General features: G+C 40.9%; 2 protein-coding genes across 4 annotated transcripts; both read left to right on the top strand.

Moving 5' to 3' along the window:
• The first annotated feature begins 265 nt into the window (after nt 1-265).
• ap3d1 (adaptor related protein complex 3 subunit delta 1) lies at nt 266-20497 on the top strand. 3 transcript variants are annotated; one of them, XM_023405193.2, is made up of 28 exons: nt 266-576; nt 3474-3569; nt 4508-4588; nt 4775-4855; nt 4947-5054; nt 5262-5391; nt 6119-6258; nt 6636-6709; nt 6832-6881; nt 7338-7387; nt 7798-7846; nt 9598-9743; nt 10225-10373; nt 10487-10717; nt 11370-11601; nt 11800-11945; nt 12121-12262; nt 12697-12768; nt 12974-13049; nt 13334-13533; nt 14020-14093; nt 14477-14500; nt 15837-16005; nt 16253-16396; nt 16839-16892; nt 18473-18583; nt 18860-19015; nt 19539-20497. In XM_023405193.2, exons 1-28 carry the CDS (start codon nt 481-483, stop codon nt 19671-19673), a joined length of 3216 nt encoding a protein of 1071 aa, XP_023260961.1. In that variant the 5' UTR covers nt 266-480; the 3' UTR covers nt 19674-20497. The 3 variants fall into 3 exon arrangements, with proteins under 3 accessions (XP_023260961.1, XP_023260963.1, XP_087029810.1); XM_023405195.2 differs by lacking the exon at nt 16839-16892; XM_087173684.1 differs by lacking the exon at nt 14477-14500.
• A 296-nt stretch (nt 20498-20793) lies between these two features.
• On the top strand, nt 20794-24934 carry LOC147819176 (AP-3 complex subunit delta-1-like). The gene is made up of 6 exons (XM_087173685.1): nt 20794-20929; nt 21116-21204; nt 21315-21400; nt 21610-21731; nt 21934-22013; nt 22179-24934. Exons 1-6 carry the CDS (start codon nt 20830-20832, stop codon nt 22272-22274), a joined length of 573 nt encoding a protein of 190 aa, XP_087029811.1. The 5' UTR covers nt 20794-20829; the 3' UTR covers nt 22275-24934.
• The last annotated feature ends 512 nt before the right edge of the window (nt 24935-25446 follow it).

Below are 25446 nucleotides of genomic sequence, written 5' to 3' on the forward strand. Positions count from 1 at the left end.
GCCTTCTTGTATGCAATATAGCCTACTGCAATACTTTAGGCTTTTGAATGACTGGTTGAAATTTCATCGGACTCATTAAAGTAGTTGCCTGCTAGACTGCCAGAAAGATTTTATATTGTGTTACTATTTTGAAACTAACCGTATGGTACAACAGTTTATCGTTCTGAGCGGGGGGGCTAGACCTTTAATTCCACTGATTCCCATATGAGAATCTCGCATGATACTGAAGTCAGCTGACTTTGGACGCCATTTTGTCAGCCATTTCCTATACTGATCCATTGCCAGCGTCTCTGCACGGCACGGGACGCCCCGTCTGGCCTCAGCTTCATCTGCCCGGGCTTGGTAAACAGCAGCGGACCCTGCACACACGGTACCCGGGTGGATGAGAGACAGTCTAGCGGGTCGGTTGGCACCCACTAGACCTCTGCAAGGAGCTTGGCCCCGCAGGACACTTAGAAGCGGTACAAGTCAGAGACAGACATGGCTTTGAAGATTGTCAAAGGGAGCATCGATCGGATGTTCGATAAAAATCTTCAGGATTTAGTACGTGGCATTAGGAATCACAAGGAAGATGAGGTAAAATAACCAAACAACAATTGGTGTCACCTGAAACATTTTTAACATCACATTCATAAATGTTTTTAAGTCACAGTACACATTGCATTTACCGTTATCGTTGACCAGCTAGCTAACGTTAATAGCTGACGCTAGGTATATGAACGTTAGGTATTCTGGCTGGTCAGCTAACGTTAGCGTCCGCTCAGTCATTTCACCCGCTAGCTACAGCTACTCAAAACAGTCGTTTTCAGCAGCTAGTGCAGCCGACTGAATGCTAATTTAATGTTTGCTATATAACATGTCATGGCATGCATACGGTTACTAACTTTATTGTAACGTTGTATGTCATGTTTTAAGCAGGTAAGCTGGGGTTGTTACTATCCGCTAGCTAACCCAGCTAACTGAGAGCCAGTTAGAGGAAGCAGCTAGCTAGTTTATCACAATTTACCAGATTACCCTCCTGCAGCACACCTGAGGGTACTGCTGCTTAGCTCCCAGTGACTGCTTCATGTGCAGGATATGGTTTTCACTTTGCCATTGACATTTGTCACTTAATTGAGTTGAGGACAACAGAGTCACTTGAGCGCTGAATGGATGAGGTGATGTTCTGATGACAGTGGGTGAAAGAGGCCTTTAACTTGTACATCTCCCATTTTCAAAATACAGATATGACCAGTATGGATTTTTATATGAAAATGCATCTTGTATAAATTCGGAAAACATATGAAATGAATCAGTGAGGGTCTTGTTTAGAACACCCCATCAGTGATTGAAGGTGATGTCATCCCAGTCACAGCTCTGCCTGTGGGTGAGGACAGGCTCCTGGCTACATCACAGCACCAGACATGAGTGGGAGTAGGGTGAGATGGGCCATTAGAGGGCACTATTTGGGGCAGCCACGTTTCCATCTCTCACATCAGCCCTCTCCCCATAAAAGATCTGAGGCTGCTGGCTGTGTCTAACCCTGTTCATGCTGTAAAAAGGCTATGTCAGGTAGTAACATATGGTGGGAATGAAGCAGAATCCCTGGGGTATTGTTGCACAGAGCTGCAGAGCTGGGCACACCTGTCTCAAGCTGTAGGTCAGGTGTGAAATGTAGAGGTAGCTTGTCTCACCTGAGGGTAGCTTTTGGATGGGACTCTGTCTTGTGACAGATTTGCCCTGCTTACCATCTAATCAGGGAAGCAATTTATATGCAGGAGCTAAATCAGCAGTCCAAATCAGTTATATACAGATTTTCCTATGGTATAATGTCATCTGTGTTGTGTCTTCATGATTTTGATTATTTTAAAAAATCACTTAGATTAGCTATTCTGTGCAAGGCCATCAGTGCTTGATCTCTTGATTCAGCATATGGTCTAAGCAGTTCGCAAGTGGTAACTCAACCAGGGCAGCCTAGATAAGGCGGTGGTTGCCCAGTCAACAGTGGACAGTTTGTTGAAATATTCATATGATGTGCGTGTGTGTCTACACCTGAGTGTGTGTTGACTTTATCCTGGCCAGCCCACAGTTTCTCATACAGTCTATTTGTTTTCCACTTATGTGCTGAGTCTTTGCACGGTCCATTCAGTCACTCTCTCTTCCACACCTTTAGAACAACAGGCATATTGAAGAAAAGTGTGGTTATGTCCTAAGTGTAATTCAAGGAGGTATCAAGTAGGAATTTAGGCCTCCTTTGTCTGTTGAAAGAAAAGGTGTAGCACTAGTTAGCATCAGCTAGCACTGAGTCTGCTCATTCTTACTTAGAAAGAGCGGGCCCTCCAGTACATCTCCAGCTCAGCTTGCATTACTGGCAGAAAGGTTTCTGCTTCGGCCCTGTGACAACTATTGCAGTTATTTCAATGGGTTCTGAATTGGTCATTGAAGAAGTGTGAGATGGAGAAGTAGTACTGTGTGCGTCCGGTGATAGTGTGTTGAAATCCTCCCTGCCTGCCCTCCAGCCCTGTTAGCAACAGTTCCTCCAGGAGCAGCAGGACTCGCCCCCCCCTCTTGTCACTGTGCTGTCTCATGACTGCACACACATGACCAGCACACTCTCACAGTCTACACAGCTATATGTGTGTGTATTTGTTTTGCATGGGTGCTCTCAACAATGGTTGACTGATTGCCCTATCTGAGCTTGTCTTCCACTGTTCAAATGGAATTTAACTTCTTTCACTATTTCTGGAAATCCTGTGTATTAAGCACAGGCTTATATAGCAGCTGTTTTGTCTCTCATTCATTCAGGTGTGAGGCTCCTGGAAACACTCATTTGTTAAAATGCTTCATTGGATGGAAGAGCTGTTAAGTCACCCATTACCTTTTAGACCCACATAAAACAGCCTGTGTTTAGCAACAGTGTAATTAAAGTGATACAGATTAATCCTTTGGTCATGATCGTGTTTAATATTTTTTGGTCTGTAAGCATGGACAGTTTGTTCTTGTGTGACATACACAAGTGGTACTGTTTTATGTTGTATGCCAGTAATAGCATTGAGGAGAGGAAGTGTTTGTGGTATACAAGCCACGGCCACATTCAAAATGATGTATTTTAGCAATGAAACTGTGCTAGCTCAGCTGTGGAGCATACTCTGACACAAGTCATTTATTTGGTGACAGGTTAGGTTTGGCATAACTTTGAATCCCATAACCTTGTGACTTGAGTTTGACGTATGACTTAAAGACCTGGTGCTTTCCCTAACCTCTGAGTGGAAGAATTTTGGCTAATGCTAGAAGCATATTAAGAAATGACATCTACACTATGACTTTAGCTTCAGCTTCACCCTTGCTTGCTAGAGTCTTGGAAAGCAAAACTGGGCAGACCTGGATTTTCCAGATTGTCTCGGTGCATGGTAACCAGCCTCCAACTCTGGATATTACTCCACCTAATCTAATTTGATGTCTGTTGTTTGTCCTTTTCCTTTGTCTGCCCTCAGGCCAAGTACATCTCCACATGCATCGATGAGATCAAACAGGAGCTCAAGCAGGACAACATCGCTGTCAAAGCCAATGCTGTGTGCAAGCTCACCTACGTAAGATACCATTCACTGACTCCTTCTGTCTAACACTTCTGCTTGGTACACAGGCACTGATAAACTCAGTAACAAGTAGTTACTGTGTGTGGCTCTCAGTGCAACCTCATCTGTGTTCTTTGAGGAACTACCTACGAAAATGATGCCAGAGTCTCTTATTCCTATAGCACTAGCAGGATAATCAGTTTGATATTCAGCACCCAAGATTAATGACAAAAGAAACTAAACAACAAAACAGATCCGATTTGGTTCATTTGCAGTATATGATTATGTGGTTTGGAATTTGAATCTAAAGCAGTTAAGAAAAATAATCTTATACATATGTTCTCTCTTAAATACAATTAATTCAACACACATAAGTCGGGTAGAAAAAATTTTTTGAACAGGCATTGAATTTCGTGCCTTCCAATATGTTCAAACAGTTTTATGCTCTGCAGGTGTGGTATAGTGTGTTGACACACACAATGGAACATTTTGTCAAACTGTGATGACTGTAGAAGGGAACCACACGCAGACTTCAGTCTTTGTATATTATCTTTTATATTCAAACAGCGTCATGCTGAATCAAAGCCCATTGTTTTGGCTCAGGCCTTGTTTAGGGGCAAAAGAAGGGACTGGTTAGAAACCACCTCATACATTTGTAGAAGAGAGCTGTACAGAGCTGCATGTGAATGTTTTGTTTTTGTAGGTGAAGAGTAGTCACTACAGAGCCAGAAGGCAGCACTTATTGTGAATAGTGTGCAATTGGTGCTTAAATGAAAGTACTCTTTCTATTTATAGCCAAGGCCTGCATTTAGGTGTAGATGGCTTGTTGTGATTGGCATCAGTGATGTCTTTGAGAGCTTTCAGCTCAACTCATTTAGGGGACAGTGTAGAGCCCCTCTCCTCCTTCTGTTCACCCACATCTCTCACTCTCTCCTCTCTTTCCTGTGTTACAGCTTCAGATGCTGGGCTACGATGTCAGCTGGGCTGCTTTCAACATCGTTGAAGTCATGAGCTCCTCTAAGTTTACATACAAGGTACGACTGCAATATAATGATTAGTCTTGGATTTGATCAGATTGATTAGGTGAAACTCTATGGAACTGCTGCAGGTTGGTAAATACTTGTGATAGTAGCATTGTACTGAAATAAACAGTATCCAGTTACAGAGATAAAATGCAGCACAACATATAATTCTCTCTGGTTGCTTGGTCTTTCCTGCAGAGGATAGGCTACCTGGCGGCTTCACAGTGCTTTCACGAGAGCACTGATGTCATCATGCTGACAACCAATCAAATCCGAAAGGTCAGTTATAGTCTTGGTCTATTTCCTCTATGAATATCTCTTGACTGTTTCTCATCCCTCAGCCAACCTTTTCTGTCTTATGGACTTGCAGGATCTCAGCAGTCCCAACCAGTATGACACTGGTGTTGCCCTCACTGGCCTCTCCTGTTTCGTTACCCCCGACCTGGCACGGGACCTGGCCAATGACATCATGACACTGGTGAGTCATGGGGAGTATGTGAAGAAGTTTACCCACAGGGTTTATCCTGTTTGGGTTTTTTTTTTCTCACTGAAGCCCCCCCACCCCCAACTTCTCCACCATCTTACCTTAAAACTTTGCAGTCAAGACAAGGTGTTACTCCTTTTTTCCTTTTTTGAACTGGTTGAACAAACTGTCTCTACTGTTTTTGTTCTTTTCCCTCCCTAGATGTCCCACACTAAACCTTACATCAGAAAGAAAGCAGTGTTGATCATGTACAAGGTGTTCCTCAAGTACCCAGAGTCCCTGCGTCCTGCTTTTCCAAGACTTAAGGAGAAACTGGAGGATCCAGACCCAGGTATCAGGAAATGCACCATATTCTCCATAATCCCGAAGCTTTTTCTCCACAATTTACTGCTCCGAAGGAAAATAAAGTTTTCTTTTTTTTATTTTTTGAGTGTGCCTTTTGGTTTGGGCAAAATAAATTTTTTCTCCTTCCAGGTAGCTAAATCATATACACTGCTGGCACTGCTGGTGACGGGCATTCTCTGTCACCTGAACCCTGTGAATTATTCAGCAGCCAAGAATATAAGATTAAGGAAGGCTCATTTGTGATTCTGTCAGGGCTGTCTGGGACTGTACAGAGGTTCACAGAACTATTTTTGGTGCACAGACAAAAGCATCTCACAGGACATTTATCTGGTTTTATTGCGTATAACAAGGGCTGTGCCAGTGGTGTTTCACTCATTTACTCTTTATTAGTGAATCATTTTTTATTGGTCTGAGACTCTGAAAGTGCTTTATCTTAAAAATAAAGGCTGCCTCCAACTGTTGTTGAAAGGATATTTCAACAGTTCTGTGAGGTGAAGTCACAAAATGGCTACACATTAATGAAAAACATGGATCTATTTGAAAAATTTGGTCACATTTGTCAAACTGCATATATATTATACATTTTTTTCTGTGTTGTACTCCTGTGTTATTGCATACTTATTTTGAGCCATGCTTAATTTACCATAACCCAATAAACACACAGGTCACAGTTTTTAATCATTCTTGTTCCTCTGTGTTTTTCTCCTCTTTAGGCGTGCAGTCAGCAGCAGTAAATGTTATCTGTGAGCTTGCCCGGAGAAATCCCAAGAACTACCTGTCTCTGGCCCCGCTCTTCTTCAAACTCATGACCTCTTCTACTAATAACTGGGTTCTCATTAAGATCATCAAGCTGGTTAGTCAACAGGACACAATGTTCAAGGGTTTGCTGAATTGTGCTGGACAGTATAGCACCAATTGTAAAGGGATAAATCCATCAGAAAAGAGGAATTGATTCCAGTTCCTCTACCAGAGCTGGCTTCTGTAGACCTGTTGGAGTGTAGTCGTATGACAGGTTGCATTGCATAGAAATCTCTGTTTATGTCAAAAGAACCACCTTATCCTTCTCTTGCAATTATGAATAAAATGCAGGTAAACTATAGCACTCATTAAATGTAATGAGGGTCATCTGTAACATACAATAGTTCAATTGTAGAAACCCTATGTTTTTCTCTATTTATCTAGTTTAAATGTGTCATGGTACTCTGTTTTTTTTGTTTGTTTTATTTACAGTTTGGTGCCCTCACACCACTCGAGCCACGATTGGGGAAAAAGCTGATCGAACCTCTGACAAACCTAATCCACAGGTGAGATGAAATCCCTAAATTCTAAACATTTCTCAGATTGTAAAAGTCATCCGATGTGATGAATACAACAATAATAATCTTCATTCTCTCGCTGTTTCTTACCTCGTCCTCCTATCTCACAGTACCTCTGCCATGTCACTGCTGTATGAATGTGTCAACACTGTGATTGCAGGTCAGTGCTGTTATTCTGTTAGACGGTGTAGTGGTCTCACTCAGTTTAGTGTGTGTATATTGTATATGTATATAGTGTGGTATATTAGTGAACACTTCTCTTTCAAATGTATTAATTTATTTATTTATTTTGCCTCCATGTTCAGGAATATCTCTTAAATTCACCAATTTACAGAAATGTAGTCTATAGCAACAGTGTCTCTCTCTGTATTTACTCTTTTTCAGTCCTACTTAATGCAAAAACCATGATTTTGTAAACACTGCTTGACTCAGTTAACCTGAATTTACCAATTAACTTGAAAACTGACTTTTAACTACCCTGTGGATTTTTTGGGATACTTTTGTATTACTAAGAAGTTCATATACAAATCCTCATCTTGAAACCTTTTCTTTTTTTCTTCTCACAAAATGTTTAATTCACATTCAGATCTAATTTAATCTTTTCCCTGTATTACAGTGTTGATTTCCTTGTCCTCTGGGATGCCTAACCACAGTGCTAGTATCCAGGTAAGCCGGAAGCCTGAGGTCCACTCCTCCATCTGCACTTTAATGTGTTTTATCTGTTGATTTTTAACCCTTTCCACTCCAGTTGAATCACAGTGCATGCTTTCACCAGTTTCTTTCTCTTCACACATCTGTCTGTCCTAACATAGTTTAAGTGCAAAGCAAATGTCAGACAGGCAAGCAAAGTTGTTTTCATTTTCAGAAATGCATAAAAAAGTCATTTTGCACCATCTAATATAGGCTCCATTTCACCCACTTCTGTTTCTCTCATTTTTGTTGTTTGAATTGTGCCCCTATGATGAGACTGAAACTGGAATGGAAGGTTCACAGTGATGTTAATGGCTCTCCACTTCTCCCCCTCTGTTTCTCTCCTGATCTCTCTCTCTCTGTTTACCCCTCCCTCTCTCCCTCAGCTCTGTGTGCAGAAACTGCGAATCCTGATAGAAGACTCGGACCAGAACTGTGAGCCCTCTGTCAATGCCTGCAGTGTGTCATTTTCTCATTGTCTGCGTGTTTCTGACTATGGAACAGTCCACCCTTTTAGACGACAACAACATAGACCCCCTGACTCTGGATAACTCGAACCGTTTTACCTTCCCACTCTCAATTAGATGGCCTGCTTGGAATACCATTTCACTTCAGTCACATCTACACCAAACCTGTGCATGACAGAGAAAGTGAACAACTTACAGCTTGTTTTTCTCAGTTTGTTGCGATCTAAAAGTGGTAAAAGTTGTCAGTTTGCTATTATCAAACATAGGGTTCTGTAAATACATTCAGTTGCCCACTCCCAGTTGGTTAGCGGGGGCTGCTGCATCCAGTCATTCGAGTTATCTGGATCCCCCATACATAGATAGTTGTGTGTGGAGTAGAGTATAGATGTCTGGTGTTAATAGAACAGACTGTGAAGCGGTGGTTTAAGGTTTTCTTTATCCACTTTAACAATTTGTTATTGATGAATAAAGGGGTGAGAGATTAGATCTTCCCAAGGTTTTGAAGTACTTAACTGATAAAGTCAACAAGGTAAAGTAACAAACTTGAGCCTGTCAGAGCCCTGAGTAAAAAAGGAATAGGCCATGTTGGAAGTCAAAGTACATATATAACACTTTTGAGTTTAATTGAGATGGCTGAAAGAAAGTGAAGTGACATACTTGGTGTATTATGTGTTGCTGCAGGCACCAGATGCATTTAGATTTTTTTGTTGATTATGCAACGTAACACAACACTTTCTTTTAACAGTAACAACCTTGAGAAGGAATTGATTGAAGGCCGTAGCATAGTAAAGAATCTTTGAAATATTTTTCACTGAGCAATTGTGCCTTTGTCACCAACACAAAGTTGCACACAGTCTGGATTTTTTCTGAAACATTTTTCTGAACTGCTCCAGTCACTTTTTCATAGCAGAGGTAGATTCGTTGTGTCCTGCAACTACACGGCGTCCACGTCCCTGGTCATTTCTGCAATGTAGTCACTGCAGTGACCAGCCTCACTTCACCCCAAGGTCATTACCACACACGCACTTATTGATCCAAGAACCTGAGAGGCATTTGTTTCTCCCGGATTAGATGATCGACAGAATGCTGTGATTCAGCAGATTTCTGAATTTTAACCATTTTTTCGGCGAGTAGGAAAAGCTGCCAGAGATACAACAGAGGATAAAGCAAAACAAAACTACTGTGTCCAGTGTGTGTGTTGTCTTATGTGTATATGTTTGTATGTCCTTTCCATTGTTCTGTGTGTTTTGTGTTTGTGTGTGTCATTTCCATATGATTTTTTTTTTTTTTTTTTATGGTAATTGAGTATAACAACAGTAACTGGTTCATACTGTATTTACATGTGAATATTTCTATATACAGCCAGCTAGGCCTTATTGTGAGACTAGATGGAGGGAAATGTAGTATAAAGTGACACTTTTGAATAAGTAGTCCAATCCAAAAGAGTTCTCTCCCCTGGAAACCATGGACAGTTTATTACTGCAGTCACAATCAAGTAAGAATAGCTATGTTTATAAATTATAGGATCTTGAATGAGAAAATATCTATAAACAAAGTTTGCTCTTTATGCAGAGAATAAATTCAGGTGATTGAGGTTAGAATCAAACTGACCTTTTCTTGGTAGGGCGCAGAGAACTAATGATGCATATATGTCTCTTTTTAAATACGCTAAGACCGTGTGTGTGTGTGTGTGTGTGTGTTTGTGTGTGTTTTTTGTAGTGAAGTACCTTGGCCTATTGGCCATGTCAAAGATCCTTAAGACCCACCCCAAGTCGGTGCAGTCTCATAAGGACCTCATCCTCCAGTGTCTGGACGACAAGGATGAGTCCATCCGCCTTAGAGCTCTCGACCTGCTCTATGGCATGGTATGGAACCAAAGTTTGGACTTTTACATTGCTACAGTTATTCTTTAGCTAATGTTCAGTTGAATTGTTCAAGTATTGTTTAATATTTTTAGAGCCAAATTATCTATGATTCATTGTTAGTTTTTAGCCAATTATCTGTGTTCCAAGCAAGGCAGGAAGCAGCTTCTTTTGCTGCTTCTTGTTGTATTTCACAAGCAGACTTGATTTGTACCATACAGAAAAATGGGTTTACCAGGCAGTGACTCAGTAGCCAGCCAAAACAATGTGTAAAAAAGACAAACCAATCATCCTGTCAGACAATTCTCCCAATGGATAAATTAAAGTGATTATCAATTACAGAAACTAAACAGTGCTTTAAGATATTAAAATTGCAGTTATTTTTAGATATGTCTGTCTTAGCCTGAATTTATCATTAATGGTCTAGATTTTCATTAATACATTCAACTTTGATCATTGTTGAACTGGTGTTTCCTCTCTCCAGGTATCCAAAAAGAACTTGATGGAAATTGTAAAGAAGCTGATGCTGCATGTGGACAAAGCAGAAGGAACCACCTACAGAGATGAACTTCTCACCAAGATCATCGACATCTGCAGCCAGAGCAACTACCAGTACATCACCAACTTTGAATGGTCAGTCTCTTAGCCAGTAACTCCACAGTAGCTTTGTCTTATGTATCAACCCCAAATAGACTTCCACTCTGGCACATGTCACTGAACTGCACCTCTCCTTATCTGCTTGACAGGTATATCAGTATTCTGGTGGAGCTCACCCGATTAGAGGGCACGCGGCATGGCCATCTCATCGCCTCTCAGATGCTCGATGTTGCTATTCGGGTTAAAGCCATCCGGGTCTTTGCTGTTGCTCAAATGGCCACTCTGCTGGACAACGCCCACCTGCTGACTGGCAACATGCAACGAAACGGCATCTGTGAAGTGTTGTACGCTGCAGCCTGGATCTGCGGCGAGTTCTCAGAGTATGTTGATTTCTCCCATTGGAATGCAGTTATTTTAACGCTGGTATAAGAAGACATAAGTAAACACCAAAAGGCTGTAAAACTACTCTCCAACATAGTTATCTGTCCTTTAGTAAACAATAGTAAAACAGCAGACCTGCATAAAGCTTTCATGAGTGTAAAGTGATAGTAAGATATCCCATTACCTCAGTTGTCTGTGATAATGAATCTATAGGGAAATGACTGACAGTTTTGCTCAGATCCTGTGCTTCCCACTCTTGTGTTTCCCTACTCTGTTATCGTTCTAGTACAAGCTAACCCGGCCCTAGCACCTTAACCTAACAGAAATTTTCTTCACACGTACAGCAGAGCTAATCCATCTCTCTAAATTGGACTCAATGACACATGTGCTGTCTCTTAATTCACAAATATTAAATGAATAGTAGGATTCTTGTTGGTGAAAAAATGTCTGGAATATCATGGATCTTCAGATGGAAACATTATCCAACATGTTTCATGCACTTGTTGCATTAGATGGTAATTATGCACTACCTTTGGTCTACAGCAAGCCCAAATGTATAGTCCTACTAATACTAATACTGTATATGGTTGTAACTTATGAGTGTAGGGAGTAGTAAACCAGGAATAACAGAAATGCTCCTCCTCCACTTAGACACCTGGAGAACCCTATGCAGACGCTGGAGGCCATGCTACGGCCAAAGGTGGCCACCCTACCAGGTCACATACAGGCAGTGTATGTGCAGAATGCAGCCAAGCTATTTGCAACCGTGCTGAAGAGCCAGGAGGGGAACACGGACAGCACAACCGCGCAGGAAACCAGCCAGCTGATGATAGACAGGTTACCGCTTTTTGTCCAGAGCGCCAACCTTGAGGTGCAAGAGAGGGTAAGAGAGGAAGAGCTACATATTTCAGAGGCATAAGTCACATGTTTGTTTTTTTTTTTTTTGCCAAAACCAGTACATATGTTTACTTATGACCTCTTGACCTTTGGCATTACGTACCTCACAAGGTTACTCCCTGCATACACATCTGATAGATACCTGTGCTAATTTACATGTTTGACATACTGTCAATGTCTGCAGGCGTCTTGCATCCTGCAGCTTGTCAAGTACATCCAGAAACTGCAGCAGAAAGATGTAGAGGTAGCAGAGGAAGTCAGCGCTCTGTTTGCTGGAGAACTCAACCCTGTAGCCCCCAAGGCACAGAAGAAAGTGCCTGTTCCTGAAGGGTATGTTAGCGAACACACACACACACACACACACACTAAAAATGCAATATTAAAGTTAGACATCACTTCATTTTAAAGCTTGTTCAGTAAAATCCAAGGCATAACTGAATTGATACATTCCTATGTTTGTGTTTGAGTCTTGAACTGTGAGGTGTAACTGAGTTTTTTTCTGCAGTCTGGACCTGGATGCCTGGATCAACGAGCCTCCATCTGAGAGCGAGTCTGAGGATGAGCAGCCCAAGGCTATTTTTGCCAAGGAGGAGCCAAAACACTCCCGCCCCCGTCATACAGAGGTGGACGAGAAGGAGTTGGCAAGAGTAAGCTCATCAATGATTGTAGCTTTTGCGGATTTCAACAAGGATTATTGTTTCACAAGTAGTTCAGAGCTACAATACTGCATGTTTTAAAAAAAAAAAAAATATATATATATATATATTTTTGAACTGAAATATTTGATCTTAACAGCTTTTTGGAGGTTATTTGAAAATATTATTATGTCACTCAAATGCCATTCATACCTGGAAATGCTCAAGACATTCATATAAAATACAAAAATTAGACAAATGTGATTGTCCATGTAGCTGTAATCATGCATATTCTATCCAAAACAAATAATACGAGCAATATTTACCTTCTCAGAGTTCTACTGTCAGTAAATCTGGTTTCCCATGTGGTTCCCCTCTCATGCTATAACCAAGGCACGCTTTTCTTCATTGATTTAATTCATGTTGCTGTTTGTCCCTAATCCCAGAGGAGAGAAGCCAGAAAGCAGGAGCAAGCCAACAACCCATTCTACATCAAGGCCTCCCCATCGTCTCAGAAGGTTGGTTTACCAGTCATCACTATTTTTTAAGTACAGTATGCATGTCTCTCTTTAATCTAGTCTGTTTAAAACCTGACTTGTATAAATAAAAATATATATATATATACAGTGTATTGAATAAATGTAGTCAGACTTTTGTGTGAAATGTATACACTACCAAACCGTGTTTTCAGCATGTTTTAAACCAATTTTTTTTTCTATGCAGGTTTACCAGGACACCCCAGGAGTGGAGCACATCCCAGTCGTGCAGATTGACCTCAGTGTGCCTCTCAAAGTCCCAGGTAGGATACTACTACAAAACACTAATGTCACACTCATGACTCCTAATATTATGTCAATGGTTTGCTTTTCTGTCATTGTAGTAGAAATCATGCTATATATAATGCCAATGCTGTAATGGTTCAGGGTTAGTTAATTACTAGTTTTCTTTCTCATCATCTGCTCATACCTTCTCTGCTGTTGTTTCTTTTTAAACTTGGATGATTCTTAAAATATTATATATTACTTGTTTGTTTTTAGTATCTGTCTTTTTATAATGTGGCCATGGTGTTCCCCTGTCCCACAGGTCTACCTATGTCTGACCAGTACGTCAAGCTGGAGGAGGAGCGCCGGCAGAAAGAGAGGGCAGAGAAGAAGAAGAAGGAGAAGAAGAAGAGGAAAGAAAAGCGCAGTGGACGAGGGAAGAAACATGATTCTGGCCCGGAGAGCGAGGAGGACATCACGCCTGCGCACATGGTTGACATAGTTACGGAGGAGATGCCAGAGGTATGCTGGAGCTGTGTAAACATCAAAATAAGTTTATAAGAAAACATTAGAATTAATGTTATGAATAGTAAGACACACTTAAAAAGCCTGAATCATGGGTCATAAAATGGGGAAATGTGTTAAAAACAATTTTTTTTTTCTCCTACCAGTTGTGGTTTTCATGTTATTAAAATGATTCCAAATGTAGAGCAACATATCAGTTTTGGATGGATGGATTGAAAATCCTCAAATTATAATACTCTTTACACATCAGTCTGACCTTGTTATTGTTTCAGTACAGTAATTCCAGCTGTGAGAAACTGTGACTGTGGAAATGTATCTGTCAGAATTAAATACAGCCATTGCTTTATTTGTTTCTCAGCTCTGAGACTAGAAGTCGGCATCTCAACAGATGTCTTCACATTCTCTGTGTGTATCATTGTAATCAATGAGTTTAGAAAAGATGTTAAGGCTCCTTTATTGATTTCCAACCTCTCATTGCTTCAGAATGCCTTACCCAGTGATGATGATGACAAAGACCCCAATGACCCTCACAAAGCTCTGGACATCGACCTGGACAAGTGAGTTGACACTATATAGATCCTAACGCATAACATATGCACAGACCTTTGTATAAATTTCAAATTACTTTTAGTGCACAATGCTTAAGTTGTAGAAACCCATCATTAATATGTCTAAGCCAATCAACCAGTCATTGAAACTTTGATTTTCAGCCCAAATCTGAAAAAGCTGAGGAACACTGAAGCTTATATGAATTGGATGTTTTCTCGTCTTAAGTAATTCAGCATTGATTCCTGATTATATCTTGAGCTTCCCGGCCACAGCGTCACAGCCGATGTGCCTTGGCCCTTTCCCTCCTTTGACTCCTTCTGATGGCGTTCTGCTTTCTGCTTCCTCTTTTCTATGCCTACACACACCCATTACTGCCTCTCTGTGTGGGCAGCTTGGTGGAAACGGCTGGGCGCAGGTGAGTAGCACTCCAGCCACAGGACCTGGGCTCCAACATGTACATGGACTGCCTCTCTCTTTTCTCTTTCTCTTAACAAATAGCTGTCTTGCTCCTCTCGCTAACATAGCTGTCCTTTCTTTACTCATTTGGAGTTTGCTGTACCTGCTTCCTTTTGCTCTTCTTTCCTTTTATTTTCAATAGCTATTGTTTCATTGTAGCTTTTGACCTAGTATACTATATAGTATGCCTTTTCTCTTACCTTGCTTCCATTCTTTTTAAACTTGTATAAGCTTGACAATATCAGCAGCTGTTTCTAAACAAACAACTCTATAATTTCCCTGCCCATAAAAGAGATGTCTCTTTGATAAAAGTGACAGTTTCCTAGAAAAAGACAAATTTTAAGTGGCTGCTGCTGATCTTCTCAGGACTTAATCTTTCCCCACCTGTCCTCCTGGAATAGGTTCCTAAAAGCATTTTGGCACTTGTTTTTCTATGAAAAACTTTGCTCAAAGTTCCCAGATTCTCCCCAGTTGAGTTTGTTAGACTAGTGATGCCTCCAAATTCTCACTAGCTGTTTTCTAAAACAAACATCCTCATTGTCTGCCCTTGGTGGAAATGACAAACATGTGTGCCCTTAGATCAATGCTGTAATTTAGATTATTGAAATGGTTTAAGTACTACTGAGTTAAACCCATGTTGTTGACTAAGCAGTGAAGAAGAGTAGCAATTGTGTAGTAGAGTACTTTGAACATCTGGAGATGACTATATAGCCGTACATTTACATTCATATCTGTAACTTTATTTTACAGAAAATTGGCCTCAATAGTAATGACTCTGTCATGTTTTCTCAGACTTAAACTGATTAAAGTTACAGTGCGGAAAAAAAGACAATTAAAAATGTACATTGTATGTATTACTGCTATGGTATGCTAATGACAGAGTAGTAGTGTGTCTTTATAGAGAGGAGCCAGCAGGGGGCTGCAGTGAATGTGGTTACTACTTACAAGGGCCAGGCTTTGGGGAAATAAACTTTACAGCTCATATCAGTTCAATATGGAGGAATTTATTAGTGTAGTTTCTAGCTGTCTGGGAATGTCCAGGACTTCCAGCTCTGCCAGATGAATGGCTTAACTCAATGCTTTGAATGAGTCCTGGCTGCCACACACTGCAGAATATGTGCCTGAATTCAATAGGTTGCTGCACCCTACAAGCCTTGTTCACCTTTTCTAACAAATTAATGCTCATTAAAAGAATGAAGAAATTTTTCAGATGATAACACTAACTCCAGATGGATGTCATAAATCCTCATCCAAGCAAAGTTCAGACGTGTATCTGTACTCTTTTGTTTGTCCAGGCCCCTTGCAGACAGTGAGAAGCTACCAGTCAGGTCACACCGTGCGGCAGAGGCTCCAAAAAGCCCAGCAGAAGATGGAGATGCAGAGAGTGCTGCCACACAGGCACCCAAGAAGAAGAGCGGCAAAGAAAAGAGGGAGAAGAAGAAAGATAAAGACAGTGATAGGAAGGTGAGGTTAAAATGCCTTTTTTTTATGTCTCAAGGATTATCCTCCTTTCTTGCTGGAAACCACACTCGCCTCATTCTGTCCAGCTGACGAAACTGCTTCTTAAAACCAGTAAATCAGATTATAGGGAGCAGTTTGAGTGAGGGAAGAACAACGACGAGCTGTCAACCACTTTGGTGTGATGACTCAGCAGTTGTGTTTCTCAATCTTACTGTGACACAGAGCTGAATTTAATCTCCTGTTTTTGCAGAAGAGCAAAGAAGAGAAGAAGAAGAAAAAACACAAACATGAAGAAAAGGAGGAGGATCTTCTGGGGGGTCAGGCAGACGAGTCCGTGGTCCAATCAGAAGAAACCAGTGAGGTGGCAGCGCCGCCCACTTCCACCAGTGCTGAGGTATACACTTATAAAAGGGTGGAGCATGGCTGTTTTCTACCTAGCAACAGAGTTTGTATCTAATATTTTATTTAATGCAAAAACCTGATTAAATTAAATTATCTGATCTAAAATTCATAATTATGAATGACTTTAAGATAACATTATACATAGTCTACAATTTCTGCTAAAAGGTTACACGCAAACGGATATCTTTGATCATTTTCATTGACTCAGCGCTTCCATTGCTTCTTCCCAGCCTCTCTTTCAGTCAGCTTTAGAGATCAAGTATCAGTTTCCTCGTAGCCGACTGTGCAGTCTCTTGCCAAATACTTGATTTATTCATGAAACAGAACGGTGTAATCTCTGTATCCTTTTTCATGAATAGTAGTAAGATACAGAACCTGTTTGGCCCTCACCCCTCTCACCGCCTCGCATTCCTTTCCCTCCCTTCCTCTTCTAGGTTTCGGATCTGGATTTCTGGCTCTCAAACGCTCCAGTGCCCTCTAACACCCAGGTTGAGTCACCACCCCACCTCTCTCTCTCTCTCTTTCTTCCCCTCACCTCCCCAGTTCCCAAATTCTTCATTCATAACTCCCATGTTTTATTGATGTGGCTCATACGTTCATTTTGGCCATGCATTCTCCCTCTATTGCCTCTCAGTATGGATCAGTTGTTTTTTCTCATCTTCCACACCTCAACTTTTTGACACAACTTCCTCTCTTTCACAGGTCACATAACACTTTTCCTCTCCCATTTTCCAGCCCCCCTCTGTTTTCTAGCATGTGTGTGTTTGTCTCACACTGCCAGTGGTTCTCTTCCTCAGCTTTTGTTTGCTCGCTGGATGTCGTGTCGGTTTTGAAGTCAAAGTGGTTGTTGTTGTGTTGGTGGTGGTGATAAGTAAGTGCAGATTGTCTGAGGTTCTCTGGAATCTGGCCTGGAGTCAGTTCCTTTTGTCACTGTTACCACTGCGTCACCACATGTGTGCTCTGACTGCTTCCTCTGTGGTGGGGTCACGCCTGTCTTTGTTGCTGTTTGATGTTTTTAGTTGTGCACATAGAAACAGGAAACACCCTTTCAGATATTAAATTAAAAATATTGTTTGAAGTAGGGTCAAGGTAAAGGTAACCTAAGGATAAGTACTCTATGAAGCAGTATTTTATGAATGAGTTTGCATTTTATTAGACTGCAGATGAATGCACACATACAATAGTTGACTGTGGTAAGGCACCAGGAAACGTAGAAATGTGCCAACAAATACAGTGAGGAAGAAGGCCACTAGCTAGTAGAGATGAATGTAAACAATTCAGGACTGAAAATAATCACAGAATTGGCTTTGCAAATGTTTCATGAGCATGGACATGCATTCAGCTTGTTTAAACCATGCTACATTGCTTTTGACATTAAACATAGATGTTAGCGCAGGCTTTGCACCTTCCATACTATCTCGTCTTTAGATATAGGGTGAGTTCAGTAAAATCAGGTCTGTCAGGTATTTTGTTTTGAGGAATTCTGATTTCAATCATGTGAGCTATTAGCCCCAAAGTAACAGCTAACCTAGAAACAGGACCTTTCAAAGACATGCCTCAACATGCCTTGGTGGAAGACTTGTTTTTGTATTTGCTGTCACTCGAGAAAAACATTAGAATTAGACCTAGAGAGATTACAGTACTCATAGGTTATCACTAAGATCCTCAGGCTCTTAACTATGGGAGCAGCAGCTTGTATGGTTGGTTAGTACAGCTGATCTTGCACATAACATACTTGTTGGTTTTGTCGGGCAGGTTCATTTGTGGTTTAGCTCATTTGGCTGGTTAGTATTGTTGCATGCAACACATGAGCAACTCAGGTTTGTGTTTGTGGTATCACAGAGCTCAGTAGTTTGCAGCTGATCATGAATGACTTTTTTATGAATGGGATAACTCACTAACTTCACCTACCTCTATCAACACAGAAGTGGCACACTGCTGTTGTTGTTGCATGCTATGGATGCTCTTGCTAATGCCTTTATGTGTTTGTGTTTTTGTGTGTGTGTGTGTGTGTGTGTGTGTGTGTGTGTGTGTGTGTGTGTGTGTGTGTGTGTGTGTGTGTGAACAGGAAGCAGCTACAGTAGCAGCAGCAGAAGCTGCCCCTGTGCCCAAGGTGGAATCGGGCACAGCGCCAAACTCAGAGCCTGATGAACCCAAAGACACTGAAATGGAGGAGACTGTGAGTCACCACTGATGATGCGATAATTACAAAGTAGAAAGTTTGGCTATGGTGCTAGAGATTCCAGTTCAGAGTGACCTGACAGGATGCAGCACATTGGCAGCTCTTCTTCTTCTCACAAGTCTGTGTAAATGATGACCAGAGACCTGCCATTTCGAATGTAGTCTCTAGGGAAATATTTCTACCAGTAGCCAGGTTTCATTACAGATTCAGTTTTAAATGTCTAGAATTTCTCATAAATTGTCTCTGTCTTCCCTGTGGGTTTTCAATGATAAGAAATCCTCCAAACACAAGAAGAAGAAGCAGAAAAAGGAGAAGGAAGAGAAGGAGAAGAAAAAGAAGAAGAAGCATCATCACCACCACCACCACAGTGACGGAGGTGGAGAGGAGTCGGTGCAGAATGGCACCGTGGAGGAGGAAGAGCCTCTGCCGGTCAGTGTTTTTTCATCAGCGTTTAACAGCCTGATGTCACCAGTGTGAATGAAAACTGAATATGACTCATGAATGTTTTTATTTTCTGCATTGAGAGTAAAGTTGAGAATCATTTTGTAGGATTGGCCCAATGTAGTGGTGTTCCACTCAGATGTGTGAGAATAACCATCCACTTCATGTTGATGTCTATAGCATTATTTATATTTAAATGTTTTCATCATTGCAAGAAATAATGATTTCTGAATTTCTGAATGCGTCATTCTGTTCTTTTATCCTGATTTAATATTGTTGCGTGGTCGAAAAAAAAACAAGACACTGACCTCAAAGCCCCAATTAACTTAATGCTACATGTAGCCCGCATGATCTTCCTCGCTCCCACTGTTTAAACCTACTTACCACTGCAGACACACACACTCTGCCTTGCATGTTATGCGTCAGCCAGGTAGAAGCAGCTCCTGTTGCCTAGTTAGCATTTGACTGACAGAGAATGCCTGATCTGACCTGAGCTCGTCTCATTTTTCAGCCCATGTCCAATTACTGCCTGCTGGCTGAGAACTCCTACATCAAGATGGTGAGTGATGGCGAATGGGATGTTGCTGAAGAAAATTTCTGTTTTTTTACTCATCATTTTCACCATTTGGCCTTATTTTGGTCATAACAGTTAATCGTTTATTATCATTAAAGATATAATCAATATCACTGCTGTTAATATCAGATTATATACATTGCTTATTAGCCCGATTTGATCATGTTTATATCCTTTCATTCACTTTACTATATGGAAGGATGATGAAGAGGTTTGCACTAGAAATGGGTTTGCTCGCTTTATGACAACACACATTGTTGTCAGATTACTGAAAAGGAGAAATGTGATTGGCCACATATGATGTTTGCCCTCAGCTGACTTGTTGCTATGGCACTGCATACTCGTGTCTCTACAATAAATTAATAAGTACAATGTTATAATAATAACATCCAGGTTCTGGGAAAAATCTGACTTGTTCCTCAACACTGAGCAAATTGTAACCTTTACACTGTTACTCTGCATAGACAAACGTGCAAATGTTCATGTTTAGGATATTTATATTAATGTACAAGTTATGTTAGGCCCCAGTAGCAGATCTCTAATTTCTCTCCCTCTCTTCAAAGATGATAGAAGATGCTGATCAGGTATTGGTTAAAGTTCTGTCAGTGACAGAATATTATTAAAACTCTTGTTTAGATGTGTTTCTTTGTATTCTTGTTACTCTTCACAGACTGGCCTCTGGGGCAGTTTAGGTTAATGTGTCCACAGCACAGCAGCATTGCATCAGTTTCTGAGAATGATTCTGTCCTTTTGATTTTCTCCTTGTGCTGAGACTGGTTTCTTGAAAAACAGTGATGTGTGCTTTGGTGTTGGGTTGATGAATTGGATTTGCTGTGTTTTCTGCCTGTTCCCTCTAAATAATTATTGGTCAAATTAAAAAAATAAAATAAAAAAAAGTTTACCATCCATGATTATTAGACAAAATAAGACATTTCTGAGGAAATTTTTAATATTAATCCAACCAGTCACTGACTTTTTATACATCAGCCATTTAAACTTCCTGAATTTTTTCCAAGTGATCTGATGAAACACACCCACAGGTGTCACGGTGTTCTTGAATTGTGCTGCTCTCTCTCTCTCTTCACTCATGATCTCTGGACACACACACACACACACACACTGCCCGTTTTCAAATATGACAGACACCACGACCTGACTGCCGTCCTGCAGCTGTCTCTTATACACATCTGTCATATTTGAAAACAAGTGTGACAGCTTCCTCAAATCCATGGAGTTCAACGTCCTGGACTCTCTCAACTCCAAGCTGCAGAGGCCAGAGGGCTCGGGTCCACATGATGGTCTCACTGTCCCTTTCCAACTTCCACCAGGTTGGTGAATGAATGCACATCTGTAATACAAGAGATGGTTTACAACAACAATTATAATATAGAGATTTTTGCACTTTATGTAGTGTGTTCACAATATTGCTCTCAAATGGTGCATATTTCAAACCTCACTTTGGGAAGTGTTGTTAAGTCTGATTAAGTAACTGTAACCTTTTCTCTTGTGGTCAGGGGTGTCCAATGAGGCGCGATTTGTCTTCACTGTGCAGAGCATTGTGATGTCACAGAAACTGAAGGGAACACTCACCTTCATAGTCAAGGTTGGTCAGAAAATACATACATACACACATCAAAAACAAACATTGACACATGTCAATGTGTCACTATGTCACTGATTATCTTTATTTGTTGTTGTGGTGTGTTCCCCCAGAATGAGGAGGACTCCACTCATGAGAAACTGGACTTCAAACTGCACTTTACCTGCACCTCCTACCTAATCACTACTCCTTGCTACAGGTTGGTGATTACATTTTTTTTTTTTTTTTTTTTTTTTGTGGGTAGAGGAAATGTCACTGTATCACAAAAAAACATATTGATTTATCCTCTGAGCACCATGAATATTAGCACTAAAAGGAACGAAATTTTGGCTATTCTTTTTTGAGTTGTCTTGGCTCTTGGTCCTGGACAAGGTGAAATTGAAAACTGATTTGTTTCTGTTTGGTTAGTGATGCATTTGCAAAGCTGCTGGAATCAGGGGACCTGAAGGGCAGCTCTGTCAGACTGGAGGGAGTGAACATGCCCTTCCACCACCTACTGGCCAGGATCTGCTTCCATCACCACTTCTCTGGTACATATACACCAGGACATGTACTGTTTGTCTCAAGTGACAGACTTTTGTCCTAAAACAAGTAACAAAATGACCAAATGGGTAAAGTGTTGCACATTCAGAATACAGTAGGAGTGTTATTCAAGATAAGCATCATAATAATCGCACGCAATTCTTCTGAGCATTGCTGACAATTTTGTTTTCTTGTGTCTTGTTTGACCAGTTGTGGAGAGGATCGACTCCTGTGCCTCTATGTACAGCAGGTCTATCCAGGGTCACCATGTCTGTCTGCTGGTCAAAACTGTAAGTGAACAAGTGAAATTGCTCCTTTATCATCTGTTCAACAGTAGCTTGAGATATTCAAAACCAAATTGTTGTTGTTGCCCCACTGATGAATAATAAATACAAAACAGGACATTTTCTGATAATGACCTTGACCTTGTCTGTCTCCGACTCTCTTTCTCCCAGTCTGGTCAGACGGTGTCCATTGACGCTAAATGTGACGAGCCGACGCTGCTTGGGAATGTGCTGGATGAGATCAAGCAGACCTTCTCTCAGTGCTGATTGTGTCTGACAGCCCCAGGGTGCCCCCAACCAGGCCACATCACCACCCCTCCCTCGCTGTAACACAACATAATCATGTTACGAAACACTGCGGCTGGCACTTCAATTATCGCCCTATTTATTAGTCCTGAGGTTCGCAAGATTTCTTTCCCCTTACCTTCTACGTCAGTGTCCCACACTCTGTTGTTCTTCTGCACTCTGAGCTCTGTGGTCACTCCCCGACACTTGATGTTGTTTTACAGACTCACCGTGTACATGCTCCGTCTCCTCTGCAATGCACTTTCATTTTTACTTCCTGGTTTTCGACCCCTAACAGCCACCCTTTTCCACCCGACTTTGACTCTACTGAGCTCCTGTTTCTGGATGCCCGGCATCCTCTGCTCTTTCCTGTGTACCTTTCCACCCTCTACTCTGTCGGCAATTCAGTCTATGACAGTCATGTAATGTAATGTTGACAACTGGACTTTTGCCGTTGATGGTTGAATTGTGTTTTTACTGTTTTGAAGTTTTTTTTTGTCTTTGGTTTGTTTTTGTTTGTTGTATCTGTCTAATTTTTTTGTCTAAAGCCTGTCTGCGCCTTTGTCTCGCCCCCTTCTTTCTGCTCACTAAACATCTGTGTGTGTGCTGCTCATCTGTTTAGGCCTGGAAAAACCATGTGACTGACTCTTTTTCAGACTGATCCTAGCTGGAAAAATTGGGGACTCTGTAGTGAGGATAGTGCAGACATGAAACCAAAGCTACATTTAAGGCATGGGTCTTTAACTACTATCAGAGCTGTTTGCCCTACTTGCCTTTTGGCAAGGCTCAGAGCAGATCTGCTAGTGTTAGTTTAACAGAATCCTTGTGTGGCACTGTGGAAGATTTGAACAGTAGATCAGTGGTTTTGCTCTGTGCCTTTAGCTGTGCAGTCTGACCTACTCCAGCGCTTCATGCGTCTCATAGAGCTCCACCTCCCTCCCCAGTATATTTGCTCCCTGATCCAACAGTTTGACCCAACCTCCCCTCTTCCCAAACACAAACTTCCAGTATATCATACCTTTCACCAATCAAGGATGAATTTGAAGACAGGAGAGTAATTGAAAGAAACTCTTTCACCAGAGTAGAAGTGTAATGTGAGACTTCTGTTTCAGCACAGGACATTTTGGTGTCAGGCCAATGCCACCTTTGTCAGCCTCTTCATCAACTCATAGCTGGAGTTGTTAGTGTTATAGAAGATGTTATATTGTAATTATACAGAAACATGTTATTCCTATGAGGCCGCTATGGTGCTGACGGTCCTCATTTGTGTCACCATATGGTCAAATTAGCGACAGAATAATCTGACATGAAGAGCTGCTCATGTTATATCATTGCCCTTACTCCTTTCTCTGAAAACGTCAAACTGATTAGCTAAAGGATGCCATAGTTACATTATCAGCCTTTCTCTGTTTTTAAAACCAGCTGCTCTGCATATCAGGTTGCTGAAGTTGTTTTCTCTGTAAGCAGAGACTGTGAAGTGGTCAGTGATTTTTAGGTTCCCTCTCAATCAGTATTTGGCAACGTAGCTTCCATGTTCTGTCAACAGCAGAATGGAGTTTTGTCTGTCTTCATGTGAAATCGTGAAACAAATACAGCACCACTTTTAACGTTTGCATAACAGTAGCTGCACTCAGGCTGTTTGACACCCAGCTGGTGTGCACCCAGATAAATCCCCAATGTTTCTTTTCCCTCCTGAAACTGCCTTGCCACTTTTTTGTGCATTGACATGTTATGATGAACATGAAAGGCCATTTTAAAAAAGAAAAAGAAAAAAAAAGAAAAAAGAAATGGCCTCCTCTTAAAACACTGAGGTACGGGATGTTTTAATTTGCGTCATTCATGTCACTACCTGGTCCAGAACGACTTAACCTAGTAGTAGCAAGATAAAAACTGACTTGGTTGTGTCTCTGTTCATATATACTGATAAGACCCCTTCACATTTGTCTGCTATTGTAGATAACAACGATAATGATGTCTGTGACCTGAAGATCAGGTCAGCCATTCCATGAGAGCTTCTGTCCAGTAGTAGTCTGAATACAGAGGTGATCAGCTGTATATCAGGAATGTCAATAGAAAATGAGTATGTATGTATTCCCTGTTCTTGAAAATGACTGATATCAGTGAAACTGAAAAAAAAACGACTCAACCAATCATACTTTGTCCTGATTCTGATCATTTTTCCTGTGCATAATATTTGATTAAAATGTGTATATTGCATGATTAGGAATGTACACTTTTTATTTCCTGTTTTCTGTTCCATGGACATGCTTACACAAACAAAAACTGGTCATTCCATCTTGTCCTTTTTCTTTATAGTCTTTTTTTTTTATATATATAAAGTTTACTTGACCATTCTCTGTTTTTGATGGTATTGTGTTTTTATCTACTCTAAGATCAGACAATTTTAAAAAGTGATATTATTGAATGTTTTAAATTATTAAACACAGGGGAAGGAAGGGGGTTCTATTTGCTGTCATGACACAGGGCTTAGGGCTCCGATTAAGAAGTTGAATAGAACGGGTCACAAGAAGCAGTGTACTGAGAGGCAACCCACTCTGTCTTAATTCTCTATTGGTTCAGTTGTAGTGAGTTATTTTACCAAGTTTGGCTGTGACATTGAAATATACTCCTATATGACTCTGTTTCTGAAGGTCCTGTCTTTTTATTTCTCCATACTCAGTTCTCCAGCTGTATAATGTAATATATGTTTTAAAGGGGGTAACATAAATTATCTACATTCCCTTTAAACAAAGTCCACCCTGATTAAAAGTAAAGGCTGTAAGAAGCTGATGTAGTCTTTACTCTCTCTTGTGTGTGTGTGTGTGTGTGTGTGTGAGTGTGTGTGTGTGTTACAGTTGAACCAATAAACACCCACATATGTAAGGAGATAACAAATGAAAAAAACTGTGTTAGTATGGAGGTGTGTTGTTACATATATTTATATGTATCCCTATTATTATTACATGGACATAATGTTATTGATATACTGACTTTTAACATTTGCCCAATACAGTAAATGTAGATGTGTTCCTTTGAACTTCAATTCCCAGAAAGCCTCGCCTGACAGCCGAGGAAATCGAGATAACCTCACTGACTGACAGCGAGCAGCTGAGTTGAGTGAAGTTCAACTGACAGAGCCACTGGTTTTGGTTTT

Source organism: Seriola lalandi, unplaced genomic scaffold (genome assembly GCF_002814215.2).
Source record: "Seriola lalandi dorsalis isolate HSWRI2012SDOR001 ecotype SW California unplaced genomic scaffold, Sedor1 jcf7180002054267, whole genome shotgun sequence".
Classification (NCBI taxonomy): domain Eukaryota; kingdom Metazoa; phylum Chordata; class Actinopteri; order Carangiformes; family Carangidae; genus Seriola; species Seriola lalandi.

Coding starts and splice junctions, on each gene's coding strand:
- ap3d1 (XM_023405193.2), top strand. CDS start 481: ATGGCTTTGAAGATTGTCAAAGGGAGCATCGATCGGATGTTCGATAAA. Junction 14,094..14,476: donor CTGGACATCGACCTGGACAA/GTGAGTTGACAC, acceptor CTGTGTGGGCAG/CTTGGTGGAAACGGCTGGGC. Junction 16,006..16,252: donor ATAAAGACAGTGATAGGAAG/GTGAGGTTAAAA, acceptor CTGTTTTTGCAG/AAGAGCAAAGAAGAGAAGAA.
- LOC147819176 (XM_087173685.1), top strand. CDS start 20,830: ATGGAGTTCAACGTCCTGGACTCTCTCAACTCCAAGCTGCAGAGGCCA. Junction 20,930..21,115: donor CCCTTTCCAACTTCCACCAG/GTTGGTGAATGA, acceptor TCTTGTGGTCAG/GGGTGTCCAATGAGGCGCGA. Junction 21,732..21,933: donor CTTCCATCACCACTTCTCTG/GTACATATACAC, acceptor TTGTTTGACCAG/TTGTGGAGAGGATCGACTCC.